Raw genomic sequence first — 27,252 nt, 5'->3', positions numbered from 1 at the left:
ACTGGATTATGAGTGATCCTGGTAACACGCTGCAAGTGGATCTCACATAATAATGAAGTTAAAAAAACACCCCATATTTTGTGTTACAGCTCCAACAATTCCTACAGATGCTAAAATCTCCTGCAAACTCAGGGGCAAATTCTTGCAACCGCCATCTTCCCCGTCTTAAGGTCTGATTCACAAAAGATGTTACAGCGCTTAAATTCAGGTTGCGGTTACGTGAGACCGATAATTGATGGATGGAACTTCCACTGCTGTAGAGTTAATTTCTGCTTACCGGAACGTCCTTCTTGTCTTTCCGTATGGGGACACTAGGGGGCATGGTGGACTGTCTGTCTGCTGGACTCTCCCTCTCTCCTCCTCCTCCTCCAGGTGGAGCTGTGTTCAGCCCGTTACCTACAACAACAGAGACACTACTCAGTGTGTGACAGAGAAACTCAGAGAGAGAGTGAATGTGTGTGAGGAACAGAGAGAGAGAGAGTGAATGTGAATATGCAGCGGTGTGTTTGAGGAAAAAACAGAGTCAGCTGCAGAACACACTGCAAGCACAGTCACATTGACATTTTATACATATAGCTGGTTTCAATGAGTACAGTATAATCTGCAGGACTGAAGACACAGAGGAGTTCTACTAACACAGCAACAGACAAACTAGTGGGAGCAGAGAGGGAAGGAAGGAGGGAGCAGGCTAGCAGGAAGAATACAGAGGATCAAATATAGTCATGAGCGAGGGAAGGTGTTAATGCACCACATACTGTACTACCTGCTTGATAACAGTCGGTCAATATTGATCAATTAGGACCGGTAGGTTTGTCTACTCTACCACTCTGACAACGAATCTGCACGCCCTATTCTGTTATAAAAGGTGGAGTTGGCTGATAAAACGGTGACATCATGAGACTTTTTTGCGGTAGCTTTGGACGAAAACATCTATGGTCACGATTGGGAGAACAACAGTCACACACACATATGCAGACAAACACTGCAACTCCACCAATGCGTAAAATGATCCTTCTAGCATTTCCATGTAGCTTATGTAGGGCTGTCAACGTTAACGCTATAATAACGTGACGCAATCGATCTTTCGGAGGTTGTAGCGGGCTCAGTTTTAAAGCTAGAGTGAAGATACTGGCATCATATGAAACTAGAAAAACCTGAGGAATCCATCAGTACCAACCATGTCATACTAACTCGTCACAAAGGATTCTAAATAACGCTACGAATTTAGGCTAAATTTTGGCGCGGAAAAACTGGCATGGTCATTTGCAAAGGGGTTCCTTGACCTCTGACCTCTAGATATGTGAATGAAAATGGGTTCTATGGGTACCCACGAGTCTCCTCTTTACAGACATGCCCACTTTATGATAATCACATGCAGTTTTGGTGCAAGTCATAGTCAAGTCAGCACACTGACACACTGACAGCTGTTGTTGCCTGTTGGGCTGCAGTTTGCCATGTTATGATTTGAGCATATATTTTATGCTAAATACAGTACCTGTGAGGGTTTCTGGACAATATCTGTCATTGTTTTGTGACTTCCAATAATAAATATATACATACATTTACATAAAGCAGCATATTTGTCCACTCCCATGTTGATAAGAGTATTAAATACTTGACAAATCTCCCTTTAAGGTACATTTTGAACAGGTAAAAAATGTGTGATTAATCGCGATTAAATATTTTAATCGATTGACAGCCCTAATTTACATTTATAAATGTTAATTAATTTAATCAAAGTGAATTAAATAATAAAAAAGAATCCTAAACAGAGAAACAAAACTGAACAGAACTTCCTTCCTGACTTATCCGCTCTATCACATCTTAGTTCTGATCATTCAGGACGATGTTTTCTCCTCTTCCTTCTTCCTCCTAGGAAGCGGGGGGAGTGGGAGCAGACTACTAGCTTCTGATTGATTGGATTAAAACAACCAATCAGACTTCACAGACAAACACTTATACTGAGCAGGAGCTGATGGACAGAAGAAACTACAAACAAAAAGATTCAAAGGTTATTAATGGACTCATGGAACAGAGAAATCAAGACTACGAGGACTGACTAACGGGGGACCACACAACCAATCGGAGGGGACGACAGGGTTCTGCGGACGCTACCCATCTACCAAAGTGGCTGCTCTTACTCGCTTCCTTTTCCTCCTCTTTTTCCTGCTCATCTTTCACCTCCTTCAGCACCTCCCACGCCTCCTCCAGCTCTTCCTCTGTGTGAGGCGTGTGGAGCCACTCCCAGAAATGCCTAAAGCTCCCATCATCCTCTGGGGCAGAGGTTTCGACGTCCGCGTGCTTCGGGCTCTCGTTACCTAGGCTACTGCGGCGGTGGGGCGGCAGCTTCGGGGGGGGGGGCCGCGGGGGGACGTTGGAGGCGGCCTTGGCGGGGCTCGCGGTCTGCGGGACCGGACAGCGTTTGATGGTCCCTCCCCCTCCGCCGTCGTCCTCGCTGTGTGATTGGCTGTCGTCGTGTTTCTGCAGGTGCGGCTGCTGCGGTTGTTGGGACGAGCAGATCGACTTGGGCTGAAGGGAAATACATAATTTCTCATAATTCAAAACCAGGCACCTTATATTTTCAATAACATCAAACAGAATTACAAAATAAACGTTTAAATGAATCGTTCATACCTTGGGAGGAAGAGGAGGTGGGACCTTTGGCCTCATGATAGTGCTCGATTTACTGAAGAATGAGAAAAAAACTTGAGATTCTGCTTCACAAAACACATAAAATAGACTAAAAACTGCCATTAATTACAAACAAGAGGTAACACTTTATAATAAACTTCATTTATATATGGTAAATTGGTAGTTAATTAAACTTAATTCATACTTTTTTTTACTGATACCTGACACTATTTGACACTGAGACTGGCACACTAGAGATCATTAAGAACAACTACAGATGGATCATGCGTAAAGTCTCTGAGAATAGCAGCGCTGATACTGAAAAATTGATCATACAATGATAGTCAGTGTTGCTTAAAGTGTTATAGAACATTCAAATACTGCAAATTCAACAGCTTCTCTCAATAATGCTTATTTATGCCCATCTTTGTTAAACACAATAAAAATTTTGACTTGCAGACCAGCGCTATATTTGCAGAGACTTTATCCATTTTGCCTGATAGACGACAGATTTGTTGAGACACTTGTTAATGACGGAGAGACAAAGAACCAATCAGAGCACAGAGATCAAAACAGACGGAGGCTGGGGGGCCAATCACAGTGAGCACAGATACAGGAACACCAATGAAAATGAGTCACAGTGATTCAGTTGAATGGCGGTCAACAGACCCGGTACTGGGTTCGGCTGAGCTGTGTGTTAAAACACTGCCTTTAAAAACTTCATAAAATGCTGTGGTGGTCTTTTTTCCTGAATTGTTTCTAAAAGACGAGGCCTTAACGCTACTAAAACAACACTCCAAGTGTATTTTGTCCAAATATTATTTATTTGACAGTGATTTCAATGTTTTAGTTACAGAATCAACACACAAGAAATTGTATTTTTACTTTATATTTTTGACCGTTTCTATATTGAATGTACATATTTGACTTTGGATTCTTTTTTTGTTATCTTTTTGACACTGTTATTGATCATATTTGTTATTATCTACTTGATCATATTTCATTATTATAATAAAACTTCTCCATTTGGAGTTAAAATTATACAATTTAGTTGTTTTTTATTGATTTTATACTGTGCACAATGGTAGAATGTGATGATCCACAGGGTACATGTCATGGCCAAAGGCTCCATTGTGTGCACATAGCCTCCTGTAGTGGATAGCAGTAGTATTTTATAGCCAGATTCCATTTCAACCCATTTGGCACACTTTGGGTATCCAAGTGGCCAAACTGAGAGTCTGCCTGGTCCTATACTTACTAAAACCTTTGTAGAATCTATGTGCTTTGTGTTATTTATATCTGCTTTGGCACAGTTGTAGTCAAGGAGTTGCTGAATGAATTCAGTGGCATCTCTTGCTATAATGGTGTTATCCACTGTCTAATCTAGAAAACATTTTAGTCAAGGATAAAAATTAAATTTTTCCTTTGGTTCATCACAGTTTACTCAGGCATAGTAACAGTCACACTGCTACTCACACTGGGGATGAATTCTCTGAGGTCTTACCTATCCATAGAGACCAAGATCACGCATATAGACCTGGTAGTTGTGGAGCTATTCTTGATTTATTTTGGGTATGTCTGTCTAGGTGAACCACACCTTCCAGCACCCTAGGGGTGAGGTTAACCCCATAATGTAAACTTTATCAATAAAAACTCATCAGTAACTGACACAGTTCACACATTCAGGGCTGGGACTGCTAAAAAGTCTGTGATTTAGCTTGTTAAGGGCAGAATGAAAGCGCTGTGTTGGGAAATGTGGCATGGTGGTGGGTGGCCAATAGCAAAGAACCTCCGTCAGGAGAGCATTTAAAGACGTGTAAGAAATCGGGGATGCCGGTAAAAAGCATCTAAAAAGAAAGCAGGTAGGTTAGTTTCACAATCTACTGGTCCTACACTGCAACAAAAAAATAAAGAAAAACTTTATTTTGTGACAGTGAACTACATAATTAATTGAGTGAACTTTTGTTTTCATTGAAATGATACTGCAAATGCATGTACTGTAGGGTTAGGTGTTGCTAAAAGCTAAATCGTAACTCCTATATTTGGAGGCGATGTTTCTGTAATTCCTCATAGACAACTTGGGAGGGGTACACTTGAGCCAACACATTCTCACTCCCAACTCATCAAATACGGCAGCTTGGTCAGTGGCCCTTCGCTTCAAACTACGACGCTCTAGGTAACACTCTAGTGTCAGTTTTGGACTTGTCAATTTCCGCTTGTTATATGCATACATTGGTTACGTCCGAAATTCCACACTAACATGCTATTTAGTACTCTAAAACAGTATGGGAGATTTTTAAGTATATACAAAACCACTAGTACGCGAATTGCATTCTATTTATGGTGAAATATTACAGTATGCAACACTGGGTGCATAGATATCCCATAATGCAATGCGGTAGTAACGACAACATTCATAACTGACGTCAGTAACGCTTCAATTTGTATAAAGTTATTATCACTTTAACTTTGACAGCCCTACTCTACAGATATTGAGCGTCATCTCTTCTTGTAAAATGTCCGGTGTAATCGTTAACAGCGGTGTTAATGATCACTGGTGCAACACGTTTATTAGCTGGTAGGGAAATGTCCTCACCGTGACATCCCTAGCATAGGGCCACTGACCAAGCTGCCGTATTTGACGAGTTGGGAGTGAGCTGCTTGAGCACAAAGTTTGAAGTGCGATTGAACACCTCAAATGGTTTATTTACTGAAGTGATTTTAGCCATAAAACGTGAGCTTATTCAACATGTTTATAGCCAGGAACCGTTGCTCTGATTCCACTTTACACTATATCTTTCTATTTTTGCAGTCACTGTACGGTGTGCGATAAGTACTGCAGCCTTTCTGACTGCAGTAGAAAATATATGACTAGAAAGAAAAAACGCTCCGGTCCGCCGCAGACATTTGGCTTTTACACAACGAGGGGATGAGGCTGGACGCCAAATATACAGTTTTATAGAGGCAGGAGAGGACAGCGTGGATGCACGCACACACACACACACACACACACACACACACACACACACACAGCAAGGAGGCACACAGATGGCGATGCACGTGGAGAACGAAACAAGACAACAGCAGATAAGATACCAAGGTCATGAGGATCAGTTATCTAAGAATCGGAACTACACCCAGAACTCATATTTCATGAATCAAAAAACTAAATTTCATGATACGACAAGAATTTTATACATAGCTACGATGTTCTCGTTAATGCCGTGGTGTTTAACCCTACTCATGGCTGAAGTTATTCTCTGTCCCTGTGTATCTATCGAAGTAAAATATAGAAATAACTGAAAAATAAACGAAACTTCTTCCAGGAGGGATTTTAGGGTTACTGGGTTATTGTTAGTAGATATTAAACTTCACACGACAAGACAGTAGTAATGGCACAGCGAACACACACAAACACAGGTGGCATACGTGGCGTGATGGTGGGGTGAGCTGCATAGAAATGCGTTGATGAAACTGTGGCGAAGACAGGAAGCCTTCCACCTCGTCTTACTCCTCTTCCTCATCCTTCCCCTCTTTGAAAACGAGGAACGGATGGGGGAGAGAAAGCGAGATGAGGAGAGGCTTCCACTTCTACGACTGGGAGAGGACTTACTGAGTGTGAGTTTCATCATCATCTGCACCATCATCATCCTCATCATCATCATCCCCTAAGTGTGCCACATGGCCCCTGGGAGAGGAGGTGAAGATAGGAGGAGGGAGGTGGGTAAGAAAGGAGAAGGGAGGGGTGGGAGAAGGAGAGCAGAAATAGAGGATTGAGGCAGGGAGAGATTAAGGGAGCAAGCAAAGGAGGTACAGGAGGAGATGACAACAGGAGGAGGAGGAGGAGGAAGAAGAAGGGACAGGGGAGGGAAATCTGAGTGAAGCTTTATCCACAAACTACCACTGACCCTTGAACCCTGGGTATCCCCCAACAACATCAATAAATCGGTGAATGTCTCTCTAGAGGTCGCTCTTTTATTCCTTCTTTCTGTGATCGACCATGTGAATACATGACAAAACCTACTAGTGGGTGTAGCAGAGCCCTACTGACCCACATCTATGAGCCTTATAACCACCAATAATGCACATTTAACAGTCTAATCGGCTGTTCCTACGAACCGGGACAACAAGAAACCAGCCACAACATGCCGCTGACACTCAGCTGTTCTGTTCTGTTTAAACCTGTTCAGTCCTCACAGATCTACACACTCCTCTAGACGTAACCTCTAAATCAGTCAATTCATAGCAACTTTATATCCTGTCAATTCTCACATATTTATTCATCTCATTATTTGGAATTGGCTTGGATATTAGCAACATCCTGACTTTCTGTTTTATCAGTATATTTAATCACGCTTTAGTAAGACACCTCTGTTTCCATTTGCTGTTGAACAGAAATACTGATCTCCCTCACTCGCCACGCTTTTGATTTACTTTTGAAGCACTCGTCAATGAACAATGAACTCGTCAACACTTCCTGCAGATGTTTCACAGTAAAAGTCTACCAGGAAGGGGAGGGGATCCTGCCTTTTGAGCCACTGAAAGTTTTATGATGGGAAATATCTGCATCTGTATCATCAAGGCCCGGGACCCCCACTGACACTAACTCTCATTCCCTGCACATTCTATTAGGGCTGCACAATTAATCGAATATTAATCGCAATCACGAGTTTGGCTTGTGATCGCCTGCGATATTGATTGTTTCGAATGCGCGCTTCGCTCATAGAAAACTACGCTGCACATCAAATCAAGCGCTTCCTAAACTAACCGCCAGCAACAAGTCGGTGATCGAGATGTTTTATCCTGCGGACAGCCGACCAAAATTTCTGACATGTCAGAAATTCGTCTGATGGCCGGTCGGGAGGAGTTAATCGGTCATCGGTCCTCGGTCCCCCCCTCTACTTTGCACGAAACGTGACGCCTGACAAAGCTGAAATTCAGTCCGACTCTAAAATGAGTCGTGCGGCTCAAAATTCGGGCCAGAACCGGGGTAAAATCGTACAGTGTACGCCCAGCTTTAGATTTAAAAAACTGCTGTGACAAAACAAGAAACTAGAAAAAGCCAAAGTCAGATGTTTAACTACCAAACCTGGCACTTCTATACACTAAAAAAAAACTGTATGCACCCAGGTCTGTAAACTAGTGACTGACTGTTTTGTGAAACAGGAGATGTAATGATAATATAACCTCAAAGACTGAAACGAGTTCACTGTCCTCTACTCTCTACGACCATCTCTGTCCACCAAAGGAGACAAAAACAACTTAAACTAAAGAAACTACATTTGAATTGTGTCGCCAAAACAGTCTTACAGAATACAATACTTTACTTAATTTAACATTATCTAGATCATATTTACGTGAAGCATTGATTCAGCAGATCTGGCTTAAACACATTAAGGATTTGCAGCACATTTGTCGTATGAGATTGTCTCATAGAAAACAGCAAAGCACGGTGGATCATCATCATCATCTCTGGGGCAAGAAAAAGGTCTCCACAGACCTGCCAGTAAAAAGTACTGCAGCTTTGGCTGGAAAACTGTATATACACGCGCGCGTGTGTGTGTGTGTGTGTGTGTGTTAGTGTGTGTGTCTGTAAGCCATGCTCTGCAGGAAGCTCCTATGAAGCGCAGCCATCTCCTGATGACATCAAAGCGTGAAGCAAGCCGCAGAGGGAAAATAAAACCCAGAAGAATCCAAAAACGCTGCGAGCAGTGACAGCCTGAAGTCATTACAACAGCGTTAGTTGCGTGTGATTGGCCCGATTAGTCACTGCCGTTAACAATGATTGGCTGATGGGTGGGGGCGTGGTTAGAACACCAGCAAATCAAGAGTGAATCAGGATATGAGACGGGTCGGACTTACCTCTGCTTCAGCTCCTCCTCCACAGATTTGAGAAGACTCCTGTTTGACGGAGAAGGGAAGAGAGAAGAAAAATAATTCAGGCAGTTCAACAACAGCTGTCAGTGTGTCAGTGTGCTGACTTGACTATGACTTGCCCCAAAACTGCATGTGATTATCATAAAGTGGGCATGTCTGTAAAGGGGAGACTTGTGGGTACCCATAGAACCTATTTACATCCACATATCTGGAGGTCAGAGGTCAAGGGACTCCCCCTAACTTTGACAGCCCTAATTTTAACCCAAACCATGATCTTTTCCTAAACATAACTAGGTAATTTTGTTGCCTAAACCTAACCAACATATTTCCTGGGAAGATGGAATTTGTTGCTGGACATTCGTAGGAAAACGCACGAAAAATTTGGAAAAACTTCTAGTAAGATATCACACGAACCGTTGTATGATGATACATTGAATAATTATATCTAATAATATTAATAATTTATTCAGTAAGACTGGAAATGTATATGCTTGTGAAATAATTTGCCCTGATCTGACCCTGAGCTGTCTGCTTACAAAGCACACCTGAAAGCAGAACGCTCACACGAACACACAGCTTACAGAAGCTGAAATTATGAATAAATCATCAAACCTAGAGCATGAAAACTCTCCCTGTCTCTTAGTCCACAACCTCCCTCAAGGTTGTGGACTGAAGGAAAAGAGAAAGACATTGTGTAAAAAGGACAATAAGAGAGAGATAAAAGGACAGGAAGTGACTTACTTGTTTCCTCCCATTAGACTTGGTGAATCGTGTCCGTACTCCAACTGCAGGTCCTACAAGACAAACAGACTGTGTTACTCCTGTGACTTCATAACTGGCTCATTTAAAGAGGTGCTACTGTATTTGATTTCTCCAGGGACATAAACAAGGCTGGAGATCTCGGGCTACAATCAACCACATTGAAATAGTGACTATACTGTAACCCCGTTCAATAGTGAGATTACTGCAGGGGACTGCTACTGTAGCGGCCGTGGTGGCTGCAAGAAATAATAATATCTCCCTTCATTTCATAACCACACACAGTGAGTGTATGGCTAATGTGTACATGTCTATGTGTATACATTTGACTCCTGCTGAGTTCACATTGTGGCCTAAAAATACAGATTAATAATAAGATGCTAGCCTCAACAGGAATAATCTCTTGTCTTCATAGTCTTGAGAAAGTAGATATTTAACCATTAGCTGATACAATAAAAGCTGCACCTTTATCAGAAGAAGTAAGAAGGACAGCAGGTTGACACATTTACGCCCCAGAGAGGTGAAAGCACCCACAAAAGAAGAGAGCAAAAATGAAGGAAAGGCTAGAAAACGTAAGCATAAAACATTTTGCAAGCTGAGATGTCAACTACAGTTAGCAGATTTCATCAGCTGTAGCTCGCTAGTTTATTAAGCTACTAATCTAATCTGATGAGAAAATACCAGCGCAGTGGATGCGCTAGTTGTGATAAGGGCTTGTTTTTAAGCTGTAACTACACAAACTAATGTAACAGGGCTGTACCGAATAGTTAACCTCTTTTACCCGATGGACCTGGTGCTGGGTTCGGCTGATCTGTGTGTTAAAACACTGCCTTTAGAAACTTCATAAAATGCTGTGGTGGTCTTTTTTTCCTGAATTGTTTCTAAAAGACGAGGCCTTAACGCTACTAAAACAACACTCCAAGTGTATTTGTCCAAACACAAACATTGTTTGGCAATGATTTCAATATTTTAGATACAAAATTAACGCACAAGAAATAGTATTTTTACTTTTTAATATTTTTGTACACATGTACATCCTTGACTTTGGATTCTTTTTGTGATCTTATTTACATTTTTTTTGATCTTCTTTGTTATTATCTAAGTTTTACGTGATCATATTTCATTATTATAATAAAAGTACTCCATTTGGAGTCAAAATTATACAATTTAGTTGTCTTTTTATTGATTTTATACTGTGCACAATGGTAGAATGTGATGATGCACAGGGTACATGTCATAGCCAAAGGCTCCATTGTGTGCACATAGCCTCCTGTAGTGGATATCAGTAGTATTTTAAAGCCAGATTCTCTTTCAAGAGGTAGAAAACCCATTTGGCACACTTTGGGTATCTAAGTGGCCAAATAGAGAGTCCACGGGGGGCGATATCATGAAATATGACATCAGAAGCCACAATGTGAATGCAGCATCGTGCACATAAACACTTTTAATGATGATGACAGGACGCAACAAGCGTGCAGAGGGAAACGCACAAAGTGCAAACGGACAGACAGACACAACCATCATACAGACACACACACACGCACGCAACCACACACACACACACGAAAAGGCCTCGTTGCTCTGGTCAACTACAGGACGTAAGAGGTTAGAGAACATATAAGCAGTAAAGCACGGAAGAGAGACACAGTCTGTAGAGAGAAATATCAGACAAATATCAGGTAGAATACAGAGAAGGTTAAAAGGTTGAGTGTGTGTGTGTTTATAAATGTTGTGAGTAGGAATGTCTGAGTTCAAAGTGTCCTTGAGCAAAGCACTGAGTCACTACCAGCCTTCAGAAGTGCAGCCCTATGATTGAATCTGACCTCTGACCTTCGTTAGGGATGTACGCGATTAGTCGACTAGTTGATTAAACGTTGCTAGCCTCGCTAGTCGGCTAAACTTTACACATGAGGGGGCATTGTTTTACGTGCGATTAATTCACGTCAATATATTTTTTCAAACTGTTGTTTTTGTCATGAATATGTTCACACAGAACGTGAATATTACAAATCTTCCTAACATAGGCAAGCGTGCAAACTTTTTATAAAAAAAGAGCATCCGTTAGCTACTAATTTTAACAATGACAGTTAAACAACAAGTTAAATGGTTAAAAGAAATATTAAAAAATTGCTAAAAAGCTGAGCAAAACTCCGGGGAGTACTTGTCTCTTAAAGGAGAATAGCTGGTCCACCTTAACAGCCCACCTTAAGAGAGTCTGAGCCGCTGTTACAGATAAGGGAAGTTGGCTCGGGTCTTAAGGAGTTGTAGCATTTATTCACCAACAAATAAACTGTAATCACACTGCACTGCTCCGTTCACAGCTATAACTCCACCAACAACCTCACACTCACCGCCGCCACACATAAACACTGTCTGTCGCACACTCGCTAACGTTACGCCACACTGACAGACTGTATGTGTGTGACAACGGCGAGCACGAAGCCACCAGCAATGCTACAGCTGTGAACGCAGCACGAACACACACGGTTTGTCGCTAACGTTACACCGGGCAGACACACAGCTGATAACCTTGCATCTTAACTACATGATGCGGCGGAGACTTATTGGGACAATACACGCAGCGTCATGGTTGCTACAGTAACTCTCCCAGTCTAGTGAACTGGGGACTCAGTTGTCTGTTTCGCTCATACACTGCAGCTGGTGATAAATGATGGATTTAATCTGTTTATGCATCGGCTTTTCGTTGCAGCTGGGCGGCTCGTTAGGCACTACAAATAGCTTATTTTAATCAGTTAACGGTTAATAATCGGTTAACGAGGGTCAGTTATTGGTTAAAAAGAAAAAATCTAAATTAGCATCCCTTCCTCAGAGACAATATTGAGTGTTTTCTGAGGGTTTTCTTACTTTTAGAGTAGTCGAGTAGTCTAAGTCTAAACTAAGATTAGTCGTTAGGAACATTCTTAATGTGTGTATGTGTGCGTTACAACACATTTCATATCTAACACTAAAAACAAGATTTGATTTGATTGATTGTAGCGTTTTTTTGTGTGTATGTGTGTATCTGAAAACAGCAAAGAACAACAACACCACCATCACCAAGGACCACCATCACCATGACAACCACAACACCAGTTAGTGAGGCAAGAAGCCAAGGCTGGAAAGAGAAGAACAGAATGAAGAGGAACAGATGGACGGACCAGAATAGACGGAACAAAAACTGTAGAAATGAACAAAAATACATGTTAGACACGGAGCAGCCAAAACATTCAGAACTCTGGGAAATGAAAAAAATAAAATAAATAAAAGAGAGACGGCAAAGGCTCAGAAAGCAAGAGAGCCAAAAGGGAAGGACAAGGACTTGTCCTTCAGAAACCGATTAAGAATGAAAGAGAAATATTATGGAGAGAGTAAGACGTAGGTGAAGGTTAAAGAAATGAAGACAGATTAAAAAGAAAAGTGTAGGTGGACAGGGCGAGGCCGAAAGAGAGAGAGACAGATAGAAAGAGTACTACCAGATTAGATCTCGCGGTATAGTAGAGCTCCTCAACACAGTCCAGATAGGGCTCAGATTCACACTGGTCAGCAAGACAGAGCGAGAGAGACCTCAGTTAATACATTAACCTGGACTGATGGAGGGAACGGGGAGCAACGGAGACACTGATGCAAGAAAGAGGGTGATGGATGAAAAATGGATTAAGGCCAAAATGGGCTCTAAAGTCCGTAGATCAGCAAGACAGAGGAGGAGGGACATACTGGAATATTAATCTGAGGGAGGGGGATGAGTCGGGGGATAGATTGTGGGAGGTAGGGATGGAGTCAACTGTAGATGTGAGTTTAAAAATCAGAAAAAACATGAATAAATGTCATTAATATACATTGGTGCTACATGAAAATTAAAAAATTAACATTGATAGCTTTGTAAACAAATTAGTAGCCTCTGTCTTATTCCAGTTGGTCGTATTTCTTTGATATAGGACCACGTGTTACCTTAATCCAGCCTCCCGAGTGCTTTGTTTTTTGCTTAATATTACACAAGAGGTTAATCATGTTATTCCAGCCACTGACTCTTTGCACCATCTGAGTCTCTGTTGAGTAAAAATGCCACGAAATGCTGCTGCTAATCAGTAATTAATATTAATAATATATACAATATTAATGTGGTGATGATTTATTGATTTTAAAGTGCTACATATAGCACCGTACCCGTGAATGGATGGATGGATCTTGGAGGGCTGAAAACCACACCGGTCAGCAAGACAGAGAGTGACCCCATGTGATTATATTACTGTCAAGGAGAGGGCAGAAACTGAAGGACAAACGGATGGATGTAGGTGAATGTCGCTTTGATAGATAAATAGATTTCAGATTAGGACTTTCTCCACCAACTTGAAGGGAGGAGGAATATAAAAAAAAGGAATTTCAAAGTGCAAAGGAAGGACAGAAAAAGTGGGATGGAAGGGAGGACTTTAAACAAGACGCTGTGATCGCGCATGCACCCTACACCATCCCATTTGTCCACAAGCAAACGCTCCTTTCAGCAGCTCTAGAAGTGATGGGCAATGGCAGAACCAGCTTTAGTTCCTAGAAAATCAAATTAACAAGCAACTACGCCTCAAACAGTATATATTTTTTTTTGGAGGCCAGTGCTCACTCTAACAACTAGAATTACCGGCTCACCGCCTCCGCCAACCAGTCAAGTTGCAGTTTACATCCATGTCTGTCACCACATCATTTCATCCTGTTTGACATCAGCGGTGTAACGATACATCGATCTGGATTGATAAATCTATTCAATGATCAATCCAATATATCGATGCAAACATCAATACATTTTGTCATCATTAAGATGAACTTTTATTTTGAAATTCCCACTTTATATGTATTCTTTTCATTAAAAAGCATAGATTGTTTTTCATTTAGGATGTACAGTTGTGCAGTTCTGATGTCGGACTCTGGCAGACCCTTTTTTTGTCAAATATTTGATTTCTTGAGTAAGTAGCCGTGTAATAAGTTGGATAATATACAGCGAGCGGGTCATTGTTGTGAAATAAACCCCCTCAGGGCGATGAAGCACTTTGCGTCGGCATCGCCCTGTCAGGTTTCTTTCACAACAATGACCTGCCTTGCTGTACATTATCCCTTCTATATCGTGTCGTTGTCCAAAGAATCAATATAATACCGTATCACGATTAAACTGGTGATTTACACCCCTATTAGACATTTCTGTGAAATTGTCATAATTAGCGTATGAATTCTTGAGTTATGGCCAAAAACGTGTTTTGAGGTCACAGTGACCTTTGACCCAAATCTAATCAGTTCATCTTTGAGTCTAAGTGGATGTTTGTGCCTAATTTGAAGAGATTTGCTCAAGGTGTTCCCGAAATATCACAATACGAATGATACGCACGTAAGGTCACAGCGACCTTGACCTTTGACCACCGACATCGTATCACGGCTGTCGTCGGCGCGGAGGTATAAAGGCAAGGATACAACTGCCGTTACATTTCTATCTATCCTGGTAGATATGTGTCCATCCATCCATGTAAATAAGAAGACACTATCGCAAGAACGGCGCGTTGAAGGCTGCTGTCAGTCAGTGTCACCACCAAGCCAGAGACAGAAGGGAGTCCGTTACTGTTTTATACATCCAGACGTCCACTTTCTGCTGCTTCTCCAGGTCTGAGTCTGGGTGGCAGGAGGTGTTCTTCTCCCCAGCCACGCAGTGTAGCATTTAGCATGTCAAAGCAAAGGATCAGCGGTTCCACTCTGAGCTCTCTCTGGGTATCTAAGCCCCTCACTCTGACCCTACAGGAGACGCTCTGATCTCAATCAATCTGATGTCGACCCTACTCGCTAAAAGACTTTTGAACCGTGGCGGCCATAGATCAGGACATCACTGCTTAAAACGCCTTAATTTAGAAACCACCAGAGTGAACTATGTGGATGGGCTTCATGTTTGGTTCAACACAGATTGACAACAACATGGATCGGTCGGGGGTGCCTCCTGTAAGTAGGTGAGGATCGGCCATGCTGGTACTGGTGAAGTGACAATCACACACACACACACACACGTACGTTCACTCTATCACACACACACACAAACATACGCCACAGATAATAACTCACCGGTTCATGATGAGGTTCTGTCTCCTTTCTCAGTGGAGGGTCAAACTTCACCTGGCCAACTGAGGAAGAGAGAGAGGGGTGAAAACAGAGGGCGTTTAGGGAGCTTTCTGACTGAAGATGTATCTGTTCACGCTGAACTTGTGTGTGAACTCACAGTTAATCTCTGACAGCGTCTTTCCCTCTCTGGCGCTCCTGCTGGTGGAGCGAATACGGTGAGGAACAGAGACCGGAGACTATCAGGAAAGAGAAACACACACACAATCAAATAGCTGTTCAAAGAATATACACAGTGAAGTAGTTAACACTTGAGAAAGATTACAATAGGCTTTAAAAAGAAAAAAAAACTAATCCCTCTGCTATTTCCTGTGGGTCGGATTTGATGACACAGCAAAACAGGCAGCCGCACTCTGCAACCAGACAACCAAAACATAGCAACGCAGCCGACGGAAAACACAAACCTTCCCTGGAAACGACAGCAGCGTTTCTCCTGAGTCTGTCCCCTTGTGTCTCTGCAAGGTAACATACCCTCTATACATATACGCTAGAGGAGCTTCTTAGTCTCTGACTGCCTTGCAGAGCCTCGATCACACATGTTTTAATAAAGGTGACCCATGTGGCGAACAGCTGACACCAACAGTCTTCACTTTATCCACTGACCTGCACTCTAACCCAACCATGCCATGACCATTTAAAATACCTTGAGTCTATGTGATGCTAGTTGTTGGTCTCCTTTAGAGATAACGGAGGTTAATCCTTTGAACTCTGCGATAGAAATGCTCCAGCAATGCCTACATTGTTGTTTTTTTTGCTTATTGTGATGTAATTTCTTGAAGTATCTTCAAAATCTTCATATCCCTAAAATCTGTACAACCTAAGCTAAAAGGTTTAAAAAGTTAATAAACCATAATAAGTGTATTCAAACTCTACTGGACTCGACTACGTCTTCAGTATTTAATCTTAACATGTAAATTCATCCCTGTAGAAAAGCTAAAAACACAGCAACCTCAAACCATGCTGGTAACATAACGCACTGAAAGAAGACAAACCGAGACTCAAAGCCACACCTGTAGCACAGATCCGCTCATAGATTCATCAATATAAAACCACCTCTTACAGACGTAATGAAGTTCATCATCATAACACACGACTCATGGTTAGTACCTGTAATGGCAAAGCTACAGTAGATGAAGATGGCTTCCATAGGTGACATATTTGAGTGAGGGCTCTCCACCCTTTTCAAAACACAATCTGTATCCTGCGTTACCAAACGGCCAAATGGAGAGTCAAGAGTTTGATCTTTTAATCCGAGCTGTGTAAAACAATCCTTAGCGTCTATTTTAAGCAGCTTGGTGTAAATGATGGGCAGCCTTTACTGTACCACTGCTGTTCAAATATTTTACCGAACATAAAAGCTCCTTAAACTGAGGTCAGGTTTTTATTCAATAAGAGAAACTCTACCTCCTACCTACTCTGCCTGCTTAAGTGGACAAAAACAAACAATGTCATAGGGCTGGGCTATTAATCAAATTGTATTTTTAATCACGCATTCCGTTTCACAATGACGCTCTAATTTTTTCTTGTGCTATAAATCCATCGAACCCTTTTCCTTTACAGTGGTGCGCTTTCGCCCAACTCAGCGGGTCAAGGACGATACGATACACATACAATTTGACCTGGACGTTGGTTTAGATGCATTATTCTATATATATATATTCTATATATCATTATAGAGTGTGATGATGTCACTCTTTGGTAGCCATCTTCATGAACTAAGTCGCTTCTTTATGGGCCAACCGTCACAGAACCAGAATGAAAGCAGCCCACATTTAGTGATCTGCTGGTTTAGCCAAGATGGCAATAATGCTGTCATGGAAGTGAGCAATTTTTTAGTGGCCAGTATGTTTCACTATAAGTTGTAATATTACTTACAGCTACATAGAAATTAAAGGAATAGTTTGACATATTGAAGTAATAGTCAGCAGGCTACAGTTTAGGATAAAGACTGGAAACAGCGAGCCTGGCTCTGTCCAAAGATAACCAAATCAGCACATAACCCTCCAAGAATTTACACTTTGGGTTTTGAATGGATAAAAATAACAATAGATATAACAGGTTAATTAGGGAGATTTAGAGTAGCTGGAAGGCAGATTTTGTTACCTTTAGACAGAGTCAGACTGGCTGTTTTCCCCTCAGACATGAGAGTGGTATCGATCTTCTCATCTAACTCTTGGCAAGAAAGCAAATAAGCGTATTTCTGAACGTGAAACACCACTACAGCCATACTAAAATCAATGGCAGTGTGTTCTTCATCAGACCAAAACATGCATCTATGTGTAAGTCAGTGAAATGCTTTAAAATGGACTATATTACATAATTTTTAATAAAAGGTAAGTGATTATAATTGTAATCTCATGGTTATATAAAACTAACCACACCAGCTGATGAAACATTAAATACCAGTGCTCACTGGCATGTTGAACTAATTATACAGCTGCCGTGGTAATCCATCAGCCGTCTGATAAATGACATGCCAATGCCAGTTTCCATGACAGCACCAGTAGACACTGAATTGAATGGAAGTGACTTTCTATTCATTCAGTTCTGTGGTCCTCCTCCAAGAGAAAAAAAACAACAGACAGCATCGTTTGTGTTAGAATGACATCACTGCAGACACCGCAGCCCAAACTGGTACCTTCCTACGGGCCGCGAAACGAGGTGCACGCCGAGCACCGGGGCTTATGGGTAGGAAATGACCCCTGTACTTAAACTGAGGAGGAGGTAGAGGATGAGGGATGGAGACAAGAAGACAGGAGAGAAAAAAAAGGAAGGGAGAAAGAAGGAGAAGAGAAAGGTAGAGAGAAAGGAGAAGTGCTACAAGGAGGAAGAGAAGAGGAAGAAGAAAAGAGAAGAAGAGTGAAAGTAGAAAACAGAGAGGAGCAAAGAGCACAGAGGAGGCAAGGAAAGGAAAGGAAAGAGGGAGGAGGGGAAGGACAAAGAGCAGAAAGATGAGTCACATGTGCCTGAGGTTGACGGGGAGAGAAGGGCACGATTTGAAGAGGAAGGAAAAGATCCAGCAGAAACATAATCAGTACTTTTTGTTGACCCGTCTGCAAGCTTCATGACATTGAAAGCAAAAACCTGAGAAGGTCAAAGGTTACCTCTGGTTCAGGGTCGTCATCATCAAAGTCGTTGAAGGTGCTGTGGTCGGGGTTGTTGGATTTGTCCAGCAGTTCTATCGCCAGCGTCCGGCTGAGAGGCTGGGACACAAAAGGGTGCTGGAAGACAGCCGAGAGAGGGAGAGCTGTGTTAAAATTACTTATTTTCACTGTTTGATCAATAATCAAAAAACACAAAGGTATTCCATCATTCTAGTGAGAGACCCTGTGACGGATGTTTGGTGTTTTGTTTGACAAATAACTAAAATGACTGCTTATCAGAGCTGTCTAACTAATCACTGTGGCGTTAGTGAAAATGAATGAAAACAGCCGGCAGCTTGTGATTAAATATCATCACATATCTGGCTTCTGTTGTTTACATCTTGCAGAGGTGTTGGTCGAGTATTGTAACGTTTTCACCACCAGAAGCCCACACCGGTATATATATATATATGACCCAGTCATCTGGGAATTCATACTTTTATAAAGTTTGACATTCTTCAAAAACAAAAGCACGTCGGGAGTACTGGCAGGACGCCGGTTGACTGTGCACTTCTGTGACCGTCAGACACAAATTGTGTACCACTTCCCGCGTCCACTATGTACAAATGTATGTTATGTTGCTGTGTATGTTGAGTAGAATAGATCTTTGGTGGCGCTATGACTATGACTTAATATGGACTGTTATCCATCATGTGAAATTTGGGCCAGATTTAACAATGTGGAGTCAAGTTACATCCGCTTCCCATCTCATAGCAAAACATGCACATTGCACGTGCCACACCCGAACCCATCAACTCAAAATAATTACTAGTTTGAACATGGGTTCAAAGTTTCGTGAGTATTTGTGCATCCTAAAGTCCTCAAACATGGGTCGTAAAATGAAAATGAACGCACAAAATCCAAAATAGTTGACTTTCTGTCTTGTGATAAAAATTAAAAAACTTTTTTAATATATCCTCACAGATGAGAACAATGATCCCACCAAATTTCATAAACATCTTTTTCAACCTGGCGTGCGTTTAAGGGCGCTATGGAGCCCGTTGGCCACGCTGTCTCTGCAGAACTATGCAATTTTCGCCAGTTCTGAAACGTGTGCCACTTTTCGTGAGTTTTCGTGCATCTCAAGCCTCAAAAATGCGAATCCGCAGCAGAAAAATAATAATAATCTTGAAAAAAACTATCCGTTTGGCCCTAATAAGCTTTATTGTGCAGTGTGTATCCATAAATAACAGTATAGCTGGGATGGGTGACGGGCTAAAGAATTTGAAATATGTTGTTTTATTGCTCACCTGCAGCAGTTTCTCAGCCGTGGGCCTCTTCTTTGGGTTCTTGGTGAGTGCTAGTTTGACAAAATGGTGGAAGTTATTTGTCCTGTTGCCCAGGAGAGAGAGAGAGAGAGAGAGAGAGAGAGAGAGAGAGAGAGAGAGAGAGAGAGAGAGAAAAATAGTTAATCTTTCTGTTTTGTAACAAGAACAAGTGAGGCAAAGATTTGCATTTTCAGTAAATGCATCTCTCTTACCACTTGACTTTATCTTTCAACTTAGGAGGCTGGAAATTACTCTTGGTCATTAAGAAGAGAGCCCTGAGGAAAAAGAGAGAAATAGTTAACTTCAAGTCTTTACAGCAGAGTACTGATACATAATGGTGAAAGCCACAATGTAAAGATCAAAACAGAGCTACTGGTCTAGCATCCAGTTACTTTATACGACATATATTGAAATACTAATAGATTTTGTGTAACAGAAAGCTTGTCATGGCCTTTTCTTTTAAATTCGGACAATAGTTCACATCGTTCTGCAGGTCTCCACTCTGCCATCATCACACTATCACACATAACACACACACACACCTCATGGGGTGCAGGTCAAACATGGGTGGCTGGAGTTCAGCCAGCTCTATTGCAGTAATACCCACAGCCCAGATATCACACAGCTGGTTGTAACCTCCTTTCCTCTCCACTGCTGCTACCTCGGGAGCCATCCTGTGGAGAGGGAGGAGGAGGAGGAGGAGGAGACAGAAGAAAAAAAACAAGAAAAGAGGGAAAGAATAGGAGTAAAATGTGTGCAAATTTTTACCAAGTACTAAATAAGGTTAATTAAACAGCTACACACATGAACTAAATATTAATTCTCTACAGTATTTCTCTCCGGCTGCAGCAGCTGAGGGGCCCCACCATGACCCCGACATTAACCTCTACAACTTTACAACCATAGAAAACGAACATAAGCTATCAATTTCACTCTGATTCGGAGCAGCCAAATGGACTACGGCTGGTGAAAACGCCCTTATACATTTAGCTCTACCTGTATGTATATCCATAAGCAGTATCAAGGGAAGCACAACTAACCAGTACGGAGTTCCAATGAACGACTTCCTCTTGGCCAGAGTCGCTGTGATCTGAGCCGATACACCAAAGTCAGCTATGGAGAGAAGAAGAAGAGGAGGGGAATAAGAAAGAAGAATGAGAAGAATAAAAGGGAGAAAGAGAAGGAATGTGATGAGCGAGAAATAAATAAAAAAAGGTAGGAAAGTGAGAACAGAAATGATTTTATACGAACGGGGGGACAGCAGGGAGAGAAAACCAAGTCAGTAAATGAGGCCGTTCAGATTCAGTTCTTTTGAAGCATCAGCTTAGTGTGTTCCACTCACCTAGTTTAACGTAGCCGTTGTCTGTCAGGAGGATGTTGGCTCCCTGTTAGAGACAAACAACGCCACGCATCAGGATCCAACACAAGACTTTACACTTCAGGTCAATTCTAATGAACTTCAGAGGCGCATTCAGCACACAAAGTGGTCTGTCATCGATCAACGCAGCTTACAGCTACAGTATGAATCAATAATCATTTTCCCCGTCAGCTTTGTCTCAACAATAATGTGGGGATCAATTTTCATTTGTATGTGTTTGTATTCTTTTCCTTCGATGAAGGATGATTCATTTTTCATTATTTTACCTATCATTCATGATGATTAGTGATTAACAGAATTGCCTTTGCAACACTTCACATACGTGTGGACGAAATAAGACTTATTTTGTCCAGGATTATATTTGTCTTTTACGTGACCGTTAATGTAAATACGTTGAATAAAAACGTTATTGAATAATAATGGGTATAACACGCGAGAAAGTCCAATACTGGCGGGCGGATGGGGGAGGTGGATGGGTCCAACAAACAACGGACTTTCCCCCTGGAGACTGCTGTCCCGTGTGAAATATAGTCATTTTAAGCCAAAACATTGTTTTTTTTACTAAACATAACCAAGTAGTTTTGTTGCCTAAACCTAGTTGTGATTTTGTTTGTTTTGTTTCCATATACAGTGTTAATCATGTGTTTAAAACTGCGACCGTAATCCGGGAGAAAATATGTTTCCCTACTTTTCGTGCTTACTATTATAGCCTATTAAGTATGTATGATTGTTAAAAATGAAGAAAACAAACATAACACAGACAGAGAATTGTATTAAAAGTTCCTAAAAATAACAGGAAAACTCATCTCTGATAAAATATTCACAGGAAATAATATGCTCAAAATTCATCTAAATCGCTCTGAATACAATATGACATATCCATAAAATATGTCATTTAGTCAGAGGTCATCAGTTTACTCTAACCTTAAAAAGGTTGGGAACCACTAATCGAAAGTCATCTAATACAACAACCCTGCAATAAATGCTACCACTGGGAACATTAAGAAAGGTGTTGACTCAATAGTGTGGTCAGTGTTGCCATTTAACTGAACTATACTATACTGAAAGTACTATTTTGTCCAACCTTCAAACAGGAAGTCACTATTGACAAGTGACTTGGAAAGGCCTTGAGAGTTTAAAGTTTTGCCGACATGCATATTCCATACGGTTTTCTCTAAACTCACCTTGATGTCTCTGTGCATTTTGCCTTTATTGTGTAGGTAGTACAAACCCTGTAAACAGAATCACACAGCAGCTGGTGTTATTGGTCATGTGATCAAAATGACAACAGGGCACTAAAAGACTTGCAAAACAAAGGAGATATTTTGATATTTTTTACCAGAAGCAAATGTTGGTTCAATGAAAATCAGATGTATGGCTCAACTCAGAGAGAGATGACTGGCTCCAGTGCACAATGCTAACACTTTCCTCTGTAACTTTATGCAGCTGTGGTGCTTTGGGAAATAATTCCAGTTTTAAATATATCTTTCAATTTGAATTGATAATATTTCAATTTAAAAATAAAGAGCACAATGTGATCTTTGGACCATAAAACTTAAAAATCAAATTGTTTAAATAGCTCAAGGTAGTTTTCTAACTTCATTAATTTTACAGCAAATAGCCAACTCTCCCTGAGCTAATGCTAAAGTGTTAGCATAAAGCACTGGGGCCGATGAAAAGTTGAGATCATTTATGATTTTGGTGTCTATGTTCTTGCCATTTTACAGAGAAAGAAACTGAAGCAGTTCAAGCTGAGCAGAGGTTCAATCACCCAAAATATTCCATCCCATTCCACAATATAACAACACTGACAATAAGTATAGTGTATACGCTACCTGCAGGGTCTCCCGTGACATGTAGGCTATCTGTGACTCTGACAAAGGCCCAGTTACTGGAGGAGAGAAACAAGGAAAAGAGAGAGAAAAAGAGAGAGGGATGGATATCACAGAGTGAGAACAGGTCAAAATAAACACTTTTCAACTTGGACTATATTCCCATGTTTTTCTGTCTAACACCGTATCCTAACTGGATGCGAGCGTCCGACTATCGCGCCGACTTGCATCAGATGCTCGCTGTCCACACTAAATCTGTTAAATTATACACTTCTGTTACATCATGTAAACAAACCACTTACAAATCAGCAGTGTGCTCCATATCAGACTCGGGACGTAACCGGACGTAACCACTTAAAAAGATGTGTTAGTAGTACTTGCCATCTACATTTATAGCCTACTTTTTAAACAGAAAACACACGTTTTATATTGTGATATTTACTGGAAATGACATAGCCCCCCGTGCATCTTGCTCATGCTCGGGACAAGATGCGACAACACCACAGGCAGTGACACAGAGAGGTGCCGAGATACGGTAAACACAGGCAGTTAAACAACAGGTTAATCCAACATTGTGACTGATTGACACAAAAACATGGGAAAATACGGTTCAGGTTGAAAGATACCGAAGTTAACGTTTAATAACCATCAAAACGTGTGTGTGTGTGTGTGTGTGTGTGTGTGTGTGTGTGTGTGCATGTCGTTCTTACCGTGATAGATATCCTGCAGAGAACCTCCTCCACAGTACTCCATACTGATCCATAACTTATCTCTCCTGCAGAGAACACAGTGTCACTACGTCTTCACACATACTCACAAGGAATTACCTCTCACACATCTGTCTTTAACACTCTCTGACACACAAACACACATGCATGCTGTGGTAAAATGCTTTAATATCACACGCACTTACCGGAGATAACTGCCAAAATAGGCTACGATGTTGGAGTGTTTGCAGTCCTTCATCATTATAATCTCCTGCTGGACGACAGCAAAGTCCTCACCTGGAGGGAACACGTGCACACACACACATCATTATTCAACAATCAAATCGTAACAGAGGTTATCTCAAGACACTTTTCATATAGAGCAGATCTAAAAACATACTCTATAAATTATTATAATATATAGTAATAATCTGGTATCTTAATCAGGGCTATCAATCGATTAATCATCGTGATTAAATCTCATATTTTTTAACAGTTCAAATTGTACCTTAAAGGAAGATTTGTCAAGTGTTTAATACTCTTATCAACATGGGAGTGGGCAAATATGCTGCTTAATGTAAATGTATGTATATATTTATTATTGGAAATCAATTAACAACACAAAACAATGATACATTTTGTCCAGAAACCCTCACAGGTACTTCATTTAGCATAAAGAAAATGCTCAAATCATAACATGGCAAACTGCAGCCCAACAGGCAACAACAGCTGTCAGTGTGTCAGTGTGCTGACTTGACTATGACTTGCCCCCAAACTGCATGAGATTATCATAAAGTGGGAGATTCACATATCTTGAGGTCAGAGGTCAAGGGACCCCTTTGAAAATGGCCATGACAGTTTTTCCTCACCAAAATGTAGGGTAAGTTTGGAGTATTATTTACCATCCTTCGCAATAAGTTAGTATGACATTGGATTCCTTGGGTTTTCTGGTTTCACATGATGTCAGTATCTTCACTCTAGCTTTAAAACTGAGCCTGCTACAACCTCCGAACTATCCATTGTGTTTATGCATTAAAGAAATTAGTGGAGTTAAAACGATGCGTTAACGCGTTATTATCGCGTTAACTTCGACAGCTCTAATCTTAATGCTTGACATGGTTATATGGTTATAATATAATCAACAGACAAGAGAAGTAGGTTTGTTTATGGGTTTGTGTTTGTATCTAAACGATGGGGAGAAGACTCATGGAAGTCAGGGCAAAGGATGGGGGGCAGCAGAGCGGGTTTCAACAGGTTTTCCTTTTTTAAAATTCCACACTTGAAGAACTTAATTATTTAGCAACAGTGTGATGAGACATTTCCACACCTCCTGTAACTTTTTTTCTTCTTAATTTTCCCTTTCTTTAATAGAGGGGCGGAAGATGGAAACCAGCAGCTGAGTGTGGAAAAGGAGTCTGATGGAAAAAGATGGTGAGAGGACCGCAGAGAGAAAAACAGAAGAATGGAAGATGATTGAGAGAAAAGCCGATATAGGGATAGAGAAGAAGATATAGCAGCAAAGAAAGTAATGTGGGATAACTCACCCGGTTCCAGTTTGATGACTTTGATAGCAGCCAGCTCTCCTGTGTTTACATTGCGAGCCTAAAAGGAGGGAGAAAGAGATGGTGAGTCAGTAAAGGCTTTGAAACACATAGCGAACATTTGGAAATGTTGTTCACGCAGCATCAAGGTAGAGCACAGAGTGGAGCTTCTTCATCACGCGCGAATGTAACTGAATTTAACCCCTTCACATTTTTTTTTTTAGAGGTGTAGGGGTCGGGGACAGGGGATGTTCAGGGGTAGATAAAAAGTCAACAGTAGATGTCACATAGAAGTGGTGTACATCATCTGAAAGCTGAGAACCTGAAGATTAATTTGAGGTGCAGCTCAGCACTGTATGTCAAGTTGTTCTAGTCATTAATAAGAAATAATTAATTAATACATTCATTTATTGTTTAATTTATTAAATTACCCGGACTGTAAGAAATAAAAAAAACACGGTGAACATGACTCATGTCAATTTGTTATGAGTGCCCACAACACTAAGTATTCAATATGTTGTTTGCAGCCACTTTATCAAGTTCAAAATAACAGAATGAATGCATAGCGCATTCACAACTCATTCAAAACACACACACACACACACACACTCAGATAAGATGACGTGACAGAGGAATGTATGGACTTCAACAGGAAACAAATTTTTCCTCTATTCCTTGAAAGCTGGCAGTTGTTGAAAAGCCAGAGTTTTGCAGGATACTGAGGCAGATTTTCTATAAATAGAGAGCTGTGTTTACATTTAGCAGCAGAGCTGGTGAGGCGGAGAGAAATTCTATATGAAATATTCATGAATAAAAGCTGCTCTTTCAGAGGAGACATGAATTGCTTCTCTCAGGCCAAGAATGTGCAAGTATGACAGTGTGTGACTTTGCAGAAGTATGCGTGTGAGAATGAGGGAGAGTGAGAGAGACAGAGAGAGATGTTTTAAATCAGCCTAACTGATAAAACCAAAACTCTCAGCATGAGAGACAAAACAAGAGCTTCAATATCATGAACAGCTAAATGTGTCATCATGCCTGCAACACTTCTAGTCTCAATGCAGAGACCGAGAGAAAGACCCTCATCTACCCTGATCCTGCAGCCTCACCGGCATATTTATACAACATTAGAAAGCAAAAACATGACATTTTACATTCTGGTCTGTTCACTTTATCGGGATGCTGTCACATAGGTACAGTAAACTTTCTGTTTTATAAGAACAGCCATCAAGCCTCCATCCATTTTGATATCATCACATCTTCCAAATACAAAATATAAAGACTTCTCATCACTGATCAGGCTTTTATACAGTTATATATTACAATTAGGGGTGGGTGATATATCAAATATACTCGATGTACTGCGGCTTGTTCTACGTGGGATGTAGTAAATGACCATATCGCGAACATCAACTACAAATTGAAGCCAAGCCTCAGACTAGCCCCCATGTTGTTTTGTGGTACGTTTATATACTAAGCATTACTGTTTAATATTTGTTCTTTTTGTTTATTTATTTATTTATGTATTTTAATTTATTTATTATTAACTGACTGACTGACTTTTTGAATGAATGTAAAATTGCCCATCATGTTCATCGGAAGGTGGCTTTTATTTTGAAGTCAGTTCTTACGCGCTCTTACAATAAAATTAATGATAATTTAAAAACACTGCCTGATGTGGAATTTTAAAATAAAAGCCCTCTAATGCCATATAGGCGAGGAGCTATGCTCTCTCTAAATTCAGATTAGTTTACTAGAATGATCACACTGGTATGAACATGTGCATCAGAGGGTTAAATAAAACATACAAGTTATATTATTTTAAAGGAAATATCAAGATATATCATGATAATCATGTCAAATTCCATTGAAGTTTTCTGTGATACAGTGATGAATAAAGTGCAAACTGAACAGAGCAGAGATGGCCACCATGGCTTGAGCGGAAAAACAAGCGGCACCAAGAGAAACTCAAATTTCA

The 27,252-nt window shown here is 40.9% G+C and overlaps 1 protein-coding gene across 12 annotated transcripts in view; it reads right to left on the bottom strand.

The window, feature by feature from the left end:
• The window catches only part of LOC119495442 (mitogen-activated protein kinase kinase kinase kinase 3-like), a 52,354-nt gene that overhangs the window by 11,299 nt on the left and 13,803 nt on the right, over window positions 1–27,252 (bottom strand). For 2 of the 12 annotated variants that reach the window (XM_037781879.1, XM_037781880.1), the window contains exons 2-22: window positions 25,281–25,338; window positions 23,943–24,033; window positions 23,740–23,804; window positions 23,033–23,088; window positions 22,382–22,429; window positions 21,162–21,204; window positions 20,860–20,932; window positions 20,362–20,493; window positions 20,032–20,094; window positions 19,802–19,883; window positions 18,513–18,629; window positions 18,047–18,121; window positions 15,509–15,587; window positions 15,355–15,413; window positions 12,741–12,803; window positions 9,250–9,302; window positions 8,494–8,532; window positions 6,245–6,319; window positions 2,635–2,686; window positions 2,142–2,529; window positions 278–396 (exon numbers count right to left, since the gene is read on the bottom strand). In XM_037781879.1, coding sequence (XP_037637807.1) covers window positions 278–396; window positions 2,142–2,529; window positions 2,635–2,686; window positions 6,245–6,319; window positions 8,494–8,532; window positions 9,250–9,302; window positions 12,741–12,803; window positions 15,355–15,413; window positions 15,509–15,587; window positions 18,047–18,121; window positions 18,513–18,629; window positions 19,802–19,883; window positions 20,032–20,094; window positions 20,362–20,493; window positions 20,860–20,932; window positions 21,162–21,204; window positions 22,382–22,429; window positions 23,033–23,088; window positions 23,740–23,804; window positions 23,943–24,033; window positions 25,281–25,338 — 1,830 coding nt within the window. The remainder of the gene's footprint in view (window positions 1–277; window positions 397–2,141; window positions 2,530–2,634; window positions 2,687–6,244; window positions 6,320–8,493; window positions 8,533–9,249; window positions 9,303–12,740; window positions 12,804–15,354; window positions 15,414–15,508; window positions 15,588–18,046; window positions 18,122–18,512; window positions 18,630–19,801; window positions 19,884–20,031; window positions 20,095–20,361; window positions 20,494–20,859; window positions 20,933–21,161; window positions 21,205–22,381; window positions 22,430–23,032; window positions 23,089–23,739; window positions 23,805–23,942; window positions 24,034–25,280; window positions 25,339–27,252) is intronic. The other 10 variants (XM_037781887.1, XM_037781888.1, XM_037781882.1 and 7 more) reach the window with 7 other exon arrangements.

The sequence above is a fragment of the Sebastes umbrosus genome, chromosome 10 (assembly GCF_015220745.1).
Source record: "Sebastes umbrosus isolate fSebUmb1 chromosome 10, fSebUmb1.pri, whole genome shotgun sequence".
NCBI classification, from domain to species: domain Eukaryota; kingdom Metazoa; phylum Chordata; class Actinopteri; order Perciformes; family Sebastidae; genus Sebastes; species Sebastes umbrosus.
The sequence above is the reverse complement of the archived record's forward strand: the minus strand, read 5'-3'. Positions and strand labels throughout refer to the sequence as shown.